The 12,329-nt window shown below is 40.5% G+C and overlaps 1 protein-coding gene across 1 annotated transcript in view; it reads right to left on the bottom strand.

Moving 5' to 3' along the window:
* Positions 1 to 374: 374 nt before the first annotated feature.
* LOC143958917 (gamma-taxilin-like) overlaps positions 375 to 12,329 on the bottom strand; it is a 90,169-nt gene continuing 78,214 nt past the window's right edge. Inside the window, exons 9-10 of the mRNA XM_077467904.1 lie at positions 6,104 to 6,199; positions 375 to 933 (exon numbers count right to left, since the gene is read on the bottom strand). Of these exons, the coding sequence (XP_077324030.1) occupies positions 610 to 933; positions 6,104 to 6,199 (420 nt within the window). The 3' untranslated portion in view covers positions 375 to 609. The remainder of the gene's footprint in view (positions 934 to 6,103; positions 6,200 to 12,329) is intronic.

Genomic DNA, 12,329 nt, shown 5'->3' with positions numbered 1-12,329 from the left:
GCGACAGCCCCTTTAAAAAGAAATCTTCCACAAACATTGAATATGTGCCACAGAATGCAGATCAAGACTCAGAATAGCTGCTTAATTTGCAGCTTCCAAGACACACTTAAGCTGGCCTTACATTATACAATTTTCTTATTCAATTTCCTTTAGATTTATATTCAAGGCTTGTAGTGCAAGGGCCTCCCTAATTGCATATAAATTGAAAGCATTTGGGTTTGACCTCATATTATATGGTTTTGGTAAATCTAAAGGAAAAAAAATTGTACAACAAAATTAATGTACGGCCAGCCTAAGATTTAAAAATCTGGGGCTGGAGTATGTGGCTAAGACATATTAGATAGAAAAAAATAAAACGCAGACAGCTACCAAAATGTAATATGAGAAAATCTATTAGACTGCGTTGTTGCTAGGAAGCTTTATGTAGCACATGTACTCCAGTAGTCCTAGGAAAATACAAATATAGTAGAAAAAGTAGGAAATCTCTCACCACAAAACAAATTACCACCAACAAAGTTATACACAAAATATATATGTATATTTTTATGTATATACATATGCTTGTGTATCTGCGTTATTAACAGTGTCGATTCCCCTCCCCCCCCCTTTTTAGTCAACAGAATCAACGCCAGAAGGCGGCCCTTTTGAGACAGTCTTTTGCAACACAATTTGTCTGTCTGGTAGCGGAGGTTCAGGTAAAGGCTGGATTCCACACTCTTTACTTGTGACCACATTTTTCTCTTCTGGAGATTCAACTGAATGAGTCTCTAATGACTCTCCATCAGCTGTGCCACCACCATCAGACACTTGATCCTGAAGGCCTTCAATCTTCTTATTGAGCTCATTGCGCTCTGTCTGGAGGGCTCTGCAGAGTTTTTCCAGACGTTCAAGTTTCACTTGCAATGCTTTGTGCTCCTTATCCCTAACAGTTTTCTAGAAAAAAAAAGTAGGAATGGTTAATACACCACAAAATGCCTAATGTCAATGGTAATCATCTCAAATCCTGAAGAGCCACCAAGTCCTCATGTACACAGAGCATCGGTTTAGCCCCTAAGAACCAGAAGATATCTAGCATTAATATGAAGTTATTCTGGGGATTGAGATGCATTAATGCTCAATCACTAGAAGTGTCTAGAGTTTAGAGTTTAGATGCGTTTAGCATTTTTTCTGCTCTTCAAACGCCTCTCCTGGTCAAAGCTTTGGCGTTTTGTTTTTTCCCAGGCTGTATACGCTTCTATCCTAATGCATAGGTAAAATTGATGTGTGCATGGACACAAGTGCTTTTACAGGCTGGACAAAAAAACAAAAAAAAAAAAAAAAAACAACAAATGCCTGTAAATGCGGGGTTTAAGCCAAGTGTGCATGAGGCCTAACAGTACATATGCTCTTCAGTTTTTCACAGCCTCTCAAATGATCTAATCAGTTTTCTTACAATGGGGTACATAGTAGTACTAGGTACTATGGTGCACAGGACTATTCAGTACTCATTTTATGCAGGCTTAATTTGGCTCATAAATGACAACACATTCCTTGGCAAGGCAGGCCAAAGAGTATGGCAAATTAATGCAAAATTCCTACAGCTATAGTCACATCAATTGAAGCAGGTCTCAGTGCAGGCAGCTGGGTCCTGGAGAAATCGTATTTATTTATAATGAGCAAGGAAAGAAAATTCTTTATTGTTCATTAGGGACACAGGACTCTGTCATTCTGATACAATTGGGATTATGTAGCCACTTGCAGAAGGGTTTGGACACTGGCAAAAAAATAACACATTGGCCAGCTGGGAATAATCCCTTCAACTCACAGCATTTTTTTTTGCTATTGTCCTAGGCAAATGGTGGTCTAATCCTTTTTAGCTAGTTATTTACCCTCTCCCCAATAAAATGTGCTACATGCTGCTGAGCTGGGTTCTCTATGCTGCTATCCAAGTCAGAATTTCTTTGGAGATGCCTTGAAAACTGGGCCCCAAAGGACCAAAGAATGTTGAGCCTGGATAGAATGCAAACGGAAGGCATTGGGCTTTGCTTGTGGTGCTTCCCAGACTTTCAGGAACTGTTAGCCACAGAGCGCTTTCTAGGTCCAGAATCATAGCACAGCCTCTGGTGTGACCCAGACTCCGAAGACTTAATGAGCAACTCCTGTTCTGCTGTTTATGCAGAAGATGTTAGCACACGGAGGATGCAATGTCATTAGTTTGAGTGTAGCACATACACTCCCCGCTCTGTTCCCACATGTTTAATACTGGGAAGCTTCTTTCCACTATAGCGCCCATCTGCAACAGAAACCTAGTTTTACACCTTGGTTAGTCTTTACTGAAGCCTAGTGACCTGGCCACCTAAGGCCATTGAACCTCTCCTTCTTAAGCAACAGAATGGTTATTTACCTGCCATTCTCTGTTAAATTAATCCTGCTCAGCAGTACAACATATCAGATACCAAGTACAAGACAGGCAGTCCCAGTACATCAAGTTGCTCCAGCTGACAATCCACTAACAGTTCTGGGAGAGCCTGTCCCTTCTAAGGGACCTGACATATAGTCTGGATCATTGTCCCCTGTTTGAGTCAACATCATCTTCAGAGTCTCCCATAGTTTAATTAGGGGTGGCTCCCTCCTCTGCTTTATCCAAGAAAGAGTTCTCCACAGCTATTCTGGGCCAGGTGCAAAGATCCTCTGACAGAAGCAGTGGATACTCTGGTGGCTCCATGGGATTAGTACAAACTTATCTATGTCTTCCCTCTTCTGAAACTCCTTCCTCATTTACTCTGAATAGATTAAGGGCATTTCAGTGATTCTCATAGCACCTTGTGTACAAACTGTGGACCCCCTGTAAGTTCATCCACATCTTCTATAACAAGGACTGGTTTACTCCTCTGCTTTATGGCCGCTGGTTTTAATGCCACTGCTATTGAAGCCCAGGTAAGGCTTACTTCACCTGGTACCAGGGGAAACCTTTTTACCCCAAAAAATACTCAAGGGGTTGATCTCATAACCTTTATAACTGTCTCCCACTTGTTGGATAAGGCTTTTGTACAGGAAGCCTCTGATGTAGCTCCTCCTGTACAATCTTCTACTGTGAGATAGGAATTTGATTCTATTGGCCACACACACACACACACACACACAAAAATAAAAAATTATCAGGGATTTTCCCTATACATTCACTCTCTCACAAAGTAGCATTTCTTGTTGCTATCACTCCTGTAAGAAGCGTGCCTAAGCTGGTGGACATGTCTTTTTTTTAAATCTTTCTGGTCACATTTTCCTGTCAGGGTGCACTCCACTGGATCTGCGAGTGCTTCTTGGGACTATAAGCATCAAGAAACTGTTTAACAGATTGGCAAGGCTGCTTCATGTTTCTCTTTTAATACAGTGCACATCCGGAAAGTATTCACAGCACTTTTTCTACATTTCATGTTACAGCCTTATTCCAAAATAGATTAAATGTATTATTTTCTTTGAAATTCTACAAACAATACCCAATAATGACAACGTGAAAGAAGTTGGTTTGAAATCTTTGCAAATTTATAAAAAAAATAAAAAAAAAAATCACCACATGTACATAAATATTCACAGCCTTTGCCATGACACTCAAAATTGAGCTCAGGCACATCCTGTTTCCACTGCTCATACTGGAGATGTTTCTTCAACTTGATTGGGGTCCACCTGTGGTAAATTCAGTTGATTGGACATGATTTGTAAAGGCACACACCTGTCTAAGGGTCCAGAATTACCAGTGCATGTCAGAGCACAAACCAAGCAATGAAGTCCAAGGAATTGTCTGTAGACATCCAACACAGGATTCTATCAAGGCACAGATCTGGAAAAGGGTACAGAATAATTTCTGCAACATTAAAGGTCCCAATGAGCACAGTAGCCTTCATCATCATCCGTAAATGGAAGAAGTTTGGAACCACCAGGACTCTTCCTAGAGTAGCCAAACTGAGCAATCGAAGGAAAAGGGCCTTAGGTCAGGGAGGTGACCAAAAACCCATTGGTCACTCTGACAGAGCTCCAGCGTTTCTCTGTGGAGAAAGGAGAACCTTCCAGAAGAACATCCATCTCTGCAACACTTCACCAATCAGGCCTGTATGGTAAAGTGGCCAGACAAAAGCCACTCCTCTGTAAAAGGTACATGACAGCCCACCTGGAGTTTGCCAAAAGGCACCTGAGGGACTCTCAGACCATGAGAAACAAAATTCTCTGGTCTGATGAAACAAAGATTGAACACTCTGGCCTGAACAGCAAACATCATGTCTGGAGGAAACCAAGCATTGCTCATCACACCTGCCCAATACCATCCCTCCAGTGAAGCATGGTGGTGATTTTTTTCAGCAGCAGGAACTGGGAGACTAGCTAGGATCGAGAGAAAGATGAATTCAGCAATGTACAGAGACATCTTTGATGAAAACCTGCTCCATAGTGCTCTGGACCTTGGGCTGGGGCAAAGGTTCATCTTCCAACAGGACAACGACCCCAAGCACACAACCAAGATAACAAAGGATTGTGAATTTCTGAGTGGCCCAGCCAGAACCTGACCATTTCTGGAGAGATCTGAAAATGGCTGTGCACCGACCCTTCCCATCCAACCTGATGGAGCTTGGGAGGTCCTGAAAAGAAGAATGGGAGAACCTGCCCACAAATAGGTGTGCCAAGCTTGTAGCATCTTACTCAGAAAGACTGAGGCTGTAATTTGTGCCAAAGGTGCTTCAACAAAGTATTGAGTAAAGGCTGTAAATACTTATGTACATGTGATTTTTTTTTTTTTTTTAATTTGCAGAGATTTAAAACAATACCCCATAATGACAATGTGAAAGAAGTTTTTAACATTTTGAGGAAAATAATGAATTTAATACATTTTGGAATAAGGCTGTAACATAACAAAATGTGGAAAAGGTGAAGGGCTGTGAATACTTTACAGATGTCCTGTACGTCTGACAACTTGTTTTACCAGATGTATGTTCAAGCCTCAACAAAAATGGGTCCCACAGCTCCCATCCCATGGTGTTGTAATCTACTCCTAAGTACTGCTTTCTTTACAAAATTATGCAAGTTATACCTAGCTGGCCAACAGCCTTTTTTGTTTGCCAGTGTCCAAAGCCTCCTGCAGGCAGCAGTATAACTCAATTATATCAGATTTTGTAACCAACGTAAAATAATTTTTGCATTAGGGCACAATTGAAGTCTCATCTTTGGGTTACGAAGTTGCCTACAGAAGGATTCAACACTGGCAAACAAAGAACTGTAGATTGACCTAGGATATGCCCTCCTGCAACCCGCATGCCTCAGGTTTGTAGCAAAGTAGTACTGAGAGCATGATCATACACATGGAGAAGTGGGACCTGCATCTCTTATTGAATTCAAAGAAACACATTTTATGGAAAGTACAAAAATCCTGTGATATTGCCCGTTCAGGAGACTGCCAAGTGATTTTCCCCATAGGAGTATTTTTCTTGCACATTTAGTAGAGAGCATACAAACTATAAATGAGATGATCAGCAGGTGTGCATTTTCTTCCTGTTTGATTGTCATGTAGGTTGACAAGTATGAGCGAAAAGCCTGCACACATGGTTTCTGGTGTAAGTGCCATACCAGAACGTGGTGCAAGAAACCCATGTTCGGTGCATGTCTCCTGCACTGCGTTTAAAATGCACAGAGGTTGAGAACTGCAGTGGGTGTCAATATCAAATTAACAACACTCCAAACGCAGTGTGTTTGCCTGCACCAGATCACATGGTACAGAAGTACCATGTGATCCAGTTGCAGTGCATTTTCTAAATTAGTGCATGCACTACTTTTTGTGCAGTCCAGAGCAATTCAACCGGTTAAAATGAACAGGCTTGCGTGTTCCTGTACGATTCTTGGTGTGAACCTACCCACAATCAGACAGATGCTTTCTCACTAGAATCAAAACGAAACAATCATTCCGTGACCATAGAATTTACCTCTCAAAGAGACTGATTAAATTCTTTTTAATTGAAGAGCTTATAATTTTTTTTTTTTTAGGAACACATGATAGTAGACACACAACACTAAAATCTGAGAAAAGAATTGTAGGATGCTTTCAAAAAAATAGGACAACAAAGATATCTACAGTCACACTCACCTCTTCAGCCATTTGTAATAGGGCTTTATTGTTATTTTCCCACTTGGTACGCCAAACAATGGTTTCTTTTTCTAGTTTCTTTATTTTCTTGGTCATCTAAATAATAAAACATCAAATGGCAGGATTAAAATTATTTTATTTTCCTTGAGGAAAAGTCCTATTTATTGTTTCCGCAACACTGTTATATCTTCGACTGTATAAATAGATCTATGTTTCCAAAACTTTACCTGTTTAAATACTGTATTGAATCATAAGATCTGTATGCATGAAGGTAAAAAACCTGTGTACCGATCCTCCCGCCGCCCTCTCCTTACCCGAGCCAAACCCTGATCCAGCAATGTGCATGAGAGCTGCAGCTCTCCCGGGTCTCTCCCTTATTGACTGAGACAGCAGCAGAAGCCATTGGCTTCCGCCACTGTCAATCATAGCCAGCGAGGAGGGAGTGGAGGGCAGGACTGAACAATGCTTTGCATGTTTTATAGACACACTGAGGTGGCTTGGGAGCAAGCATGCACGAGTTGCCCCCAGAACAAGCAGCTTGCGCTGGAGGCACTCGACAAGGGGGAACAGCCAAAAACCCCAGCGAAGCCCCCGAAGAGGACAAGGGCTGCTCTCTGTGCAATACCATTGCACAGATAATGTACATTTTTTTTTTTTCTATAAAATCTTTTACAACCCCAGCCTGGGGATCCTCAAAAAAAGACAAAAAATTAAAACAAGAAAGAAGGCTTCCAGAACTCCAGAGCTGGATTCCTGAGCTACCAGGCCAGGGACAACCTGGTTCCCAGTAACAGATGAACAGGTATATCCCAAAACAGGAAAGACTTGTCCCACAACCACAGAGAATGTTGCCTTGCAGAATTCTGGATTGAAACTGGGCAAATAGGAATACATGTCCAGGATAAATTCTCCCTTAGGGCTTGACGACCTGGTGGCAACGACAACTTAAGCCAGAAAGAGAGATAGAAGGTTCAATGTCGATCTGCTAATCGGTGTGGCGACATGATTAGAGGTACGGTAAGCAACTGAGGATAGGCAATGTCTAAAACTTCAGTTTGTAGCTCTGGGAGTCTATCTCCAAAACCCAAGCCTCTGAGATGCAAGCTGTCCAAGTGTTCGCAAAGTTAAATAAGCATCCCCCTGCTCTGGAAAGTGGGAATGCACCTTCATGCAGAGGAAGGCATGTCCGAGGATCTGAATGCAGGTGGGTTGGGGGAACCAAGCTTGGAGGAAGTGGGGGTCAAGGGAGTAGAGTAACGAAGGACAATTCTTACAGATAAGGAGGGATGGTCTTTTCAGTCTGTTCTTGATGCTTCTCCCACTGAGGAAGAGGCATGCTCTAGCCACCAGTAATATCCTTGATGATATCAAGAGCTGGTTCAAAGAGAGGCTGTCCCTCATAGAACATGCAAATTAAAAGCTTTACACACAAGGGTTTTCCAGTCCATCACTTTAGCTAAAGTGTCTTACATATATGAACATGGGACACATGTAAACAAATGAGATGGGAGGCTTCTAGCAAACCAACCCTCCATAACTTGAACACTTCAGCCATCTGCTTTGTTAAACCATGTCTGACTGGTTAAAATTACAAAGTAAGGTCACAGCCAGAATCGAACAAAAGGCCCTGCCAGTGAGAACAAAGCGTCAGAAGGGTTTTCAAACGCTTATCAGTACAGACATCCAGAACCAGCCTACAGAGTGCCCTATGTGGAAGCCAAGCACTCAAAGCACACTTACAGGCTATCCAGAAATGGTACACCTAAAGCCAGGCTGAGGGCGACAGCACTGGCTAGCTGTATTGTAGACAAATATCCAGTACAACATAGAGAAGTGTCATTATTAAAGAAAAATTTTCACAAAAAAAAAAAAAAAAAGTTATGATAATGCTGTAGAAGAGACATCAATTATCCTGGAAACCTAGCAAAAAATGCTGGTAGTGAGAGGGATTATACTGGACTGGCCTACAGATTTTTGTTTGCCAGTGTTCAATCTTATCAATCTTACTGTAGATGGCAGTAGAGCCCAAAAGGTAGACTTCCTCTGTGTTCCTCAAACGATTAGGAAGAAATATGAATTGCATGGAAAATGTTAAATGGTTATTCTGATGCTACCACTCCATATAAGAACATAGGACATAAAATTAACCAAGATAAGGTAAAATGAGTTAAGAGAAAAAACATTTAGAACACACCTAGGGAAGACAGTTAACCCCTTGATCGCCCCCTAGTGTTAACCCCTTCCCTGCCAGTGACATTTATACAGTAATCAGTGCATTTTTATAGCACTGATCGCTTTAGAATTGTCAATGGTCCCAAAAATGTGTCAAGTGTCCAATTTGTCAGCCGCAATATCGCAGTTCTGATAAAAATCACAGATCACCATGATTACTAGTAAAAAAAATATATAACTTTTGTGCAAACCAATATACGCTTACTGCAATTTTTTTTTACTAAAAATATGTAGTAGAATACATAGCCTAAACTGAAGAAAAAAAATTGTTTTTTTTTCTTTTAAATGTGACTTTTTTTCAAAAAATAAAAACCGCAGAGGTGATAAAATATCACCAATAGAAAGCTCTATTTGTGGGTAAAAAAAATTTTTTGACAATTGCTCACGACCGCTCAATTGTCAGTGAAAGCGGCGAAGTGCCGTATTGGAATAAAATGGCTTGGTCATTGAGCAGCAAAATCTTTCGGGGCTGAAATGGTTAAAGATAATATTTAAAAAAAAAAAAAAAAAAAAAAAACTATTTACAAGAAAGCCCATGGGCTTCAGAATAAAATAGCATCTAATGTTTTGGACCCTCCTAAAAAGTTGGTCATTTTTTTTTTTTTTAGAAAGGGCAGAAGGGTTACTGAAAATCACATTCCAGATTCTCCATAAAATTGAGAGAAAGCGAGCTATAGTTTGTAATTTGTGGTAACAACATTCTTGCACCCAGGGCCGTTTTTAGGGCAGGGCAAAAGGGGCAGCTGCCCTGGGCCCTGTCATTGTTGTGGGGCCCAAAGCAGCTGCCTCATACTTGCCAACTATCCTGGTTTAAATTCCCTTGTCCCTTGAGGTTTTAGTCCAGTGCTGTGTCCCAATATCTCAGTGGGAAGTGCTGCTACCAATGCTGCAAAGCTCTGCCCTATTGCTGTGTACGGATGACTCACCCGCAGACCCTGTTTTTACACGTAAATTACAGACATTCATACATAAATATCAGTGGCATTCATATGTAAAGGTGGCATTCATGCGTAAATAGCGGCAGCCAGCTGCATTGATATGTATATCATTCCCCCTGAGGTCATTTCCACAGTAATCTCTAGCAACCAGTCAACAAGCAGCAATCATGTGCTGTAACCTCTAGCAACTAATCAGTGAGCTGTAATGTGTGCTGTAACCTCTAGCAACCAGTCAGTAAGGGGTAATGATACTCTGTAACCTCTGGCAACCAATCGCAATAGCTGCCTGATCTGATTCAGTAAATTTGGAGTCTATCTGCTATTTATTGTATGTCTCAGAGCAGGTGGAGAGCAAAACTGCATGGGAGGGGGGCCCAAGAAAAGTTCTACCCAGGGTCCAGTCAATATTAAAGATGGCCCTGCTTGCACCGTATCATACCCATCTCTAGAGTTTTTCTTTAATATGAGGGGTTTGGTTTTTGGACCAATATAAATATTGACTTGAGGCTTTAGAAGGTTCATTAGCTAATAAAAAGGGATAGCACACCATCTTGCATTTAAATTACAGATTTTTATTGTTTTTAGAAGGATTTTTTTTAGATGCCCCAATTAGGTATACCAAGTGGTTTTATAGATAAGGGGTTATATTTTATGGAAATTGTAAATTCATTTTATGTGTTAATGTTTATTGGTCTCATTTTTTTCAATTTTAAAATTATCGGGTTTAGCACAATGCGTAGGGGGTAACTGTGATCATCAATGGTTAATTAATGCCTGTATTTCTATGCAATTTTATACTGTTGTAAATTAGATTAACAGTCATCAGCATTGCCTAAACAATGTGCAGTGACAATTGAAATGAATTTTAAATGGTATAACATTTGGGTGGAGTTTTCCTTTCTTCACCCCCCTATTAGAGAGCAGTATATACTATTTAAGACTTCACTAATATGGCCGCTGGTCTTCTTCATGATGAGGTCCATGATGAAAACGCGCTCTAGGCGGGAATTCTGGTAATCACGTGCATCACTTCTGGCGTGGCTCCTTTCTATTGCACAGGTGGTTTATTTGGTGTCGACACTGAGCACAAATGAATGTAAGCACAATACCTATGTTTTTATTATGTCTTGTTAAATAAAAATACACTATATTTTTCTCCCTGGTGTCTGTATCATAGTCAAGTGATTGACAGCAAGATTTCCAGTTATTTGGGCCACAACAGATTCCACATAAACAAACTCAAGTAAACTTTTAAAAAAGGTCCAATTGGTCTGTAAGTTCTTTAGGCATACGGTGGAGTGCACACTAAAGAGCGAAGATTACAAATATACAGAAAAAAAAAAAAAAAGACTGTCACTTTATATTAAATGGCCTTTGGACTGAATTTCTTTATCCAATTACAGACCAGACCATTTGCTGGTTAAGACCAGACCACTTTTTGCGATTCGGCACTGCATCGCTTTAACTGACAATTGTGCGGTCGTGCGACGTGGCTCCCAAACAAAATTGACATCCTTTTTTTACCACAAATAGAGCTTTCTTTTGGTGGTATTTGATCACCTCTGCGTTTATTTTTTGCGCTATAAACAAAAATAGAGCGACAATTTTGAAAAAAACGCATTATTTTTTACTTTGTTATAATAAATATCCCCCCCAAAAAAAAAAAAAAAAAAATATATATAAAAAATTTCCTCCCTCAATTTAGGCCGATACGTATTCTACATATTTTTGGTAAAAAAAAAAAAAAAAAAAAAAAATGCAATTATTGATTGGTTTGCGCAAAAGTTATAGCGTTTACAAAATAGGGGATAGTTTTTGGCATTTTTATTAATAACTTTTTTTTTTACTAGTAATGGCGGCGATTAGCGATTTTTATTGTGACTACGACATTAGGGTGGACACATCGGACATTTTTGACACATTTTTGGGACCATTGTTATTTATACAGCAATCACTGCTATACAAATGCAGTGATTCCTGTGTAAATGACATTGGCAGAACGGGGAGATGCGGTCTATAACGGCATCTCCTCGTTCAGCCGCCCCGTGAGACGATCCGCGGGTAGGCCCGCAGCAATCGGGTCCGCAGGACCTGCAACAGGACTCACAGGGGTCCCGACCAGCACGCCAGCGCTCGCGATGGCAGGGCGGCATTTAAAGTTTGACGTACCTGTACGCCAATATGCCTGCCCGTGCCATTCTGCCAACGTACATCGGCGCGTGCCGGTCAGGAAGTGGTTAAATACACATCTGATATTTTTATGGTGGAACATTATATTTTATTTATTGTAAATGTGTTTATATTTAAAATTGAGGATGTACATTTGGGATTCATGAACATGGTATTGCAGATATAAGCATATATTTTAGATATCAGAGTAGCTTTACATATAAGCATTTATTTTCACACATATGCACATTTGTATAGTGTCCCCTTCAATCTTTATCACCTACACTACTGGTAGAATAAGCAGTCATTTAAAAAAAATTATACCTTTTCCATTCAAACCATAGGCTTGAGAAATAAGCACAAAGAGGGAATGATAGATGAATCACGAAAACCTGATACCACATCCAGAGGGTGTAAAGCCTTGTCCTGTAGAGTCTGAGGCTTAGGACAAAAAGAAGGCAACACAATGCCCTGATTAGAATGGAATGCAGAAACCACCTTAGGTAAAAAGGATGGCCGAGGCCCAATAACCCCCTTGTCATGGTGAAGCATCAAGGTTCCTTACAGGAAAGGGCAGCAAATTTGGAAAAACCTATGAGCAAAAATAATGGCAGCCAGAAAAATACCTAGTGTCATAAGGACTAAATGGAAAACCTTGGATGGGTTCAAACAGATTTCTGTAAAACAGAGGGTACCACATGGATTCCCGATTGGAGTAACAATATGTTTGATACCCTTGTATAAAAGGCATGCACCAAAGAATGTAAAGCAATTGGCCTCTGAGAAAAAAACAAAATCTGACCCTTGGTTGCACTCAAGGGCAGTCACAGATCAATACCCAACTGGATGAAAGCCAAAATACAGCCCACAGCTTGCAAGGATGAAAA

Source organism: Lithobates pipiens, unplaced genomic scaffold (assembly GCF_037356315.1).
Source record: "Lithobates pipiens isolate NorthernLeopardFrog02 unplaced genomic scaffold, aLitPip1_a1.2 Scaffold_64, whole genome shotgun sequence".
NCBI classification, from domain to species: domain Eukaryota; kingdom Metazoa; phylum Chordata; class Amphibia; order Anura; family Ranidae; genus Lithobates; species Lithobates pipiens.
This window is presented reverse-complemented; position numbering and strand designations above follow the sequence as displayed.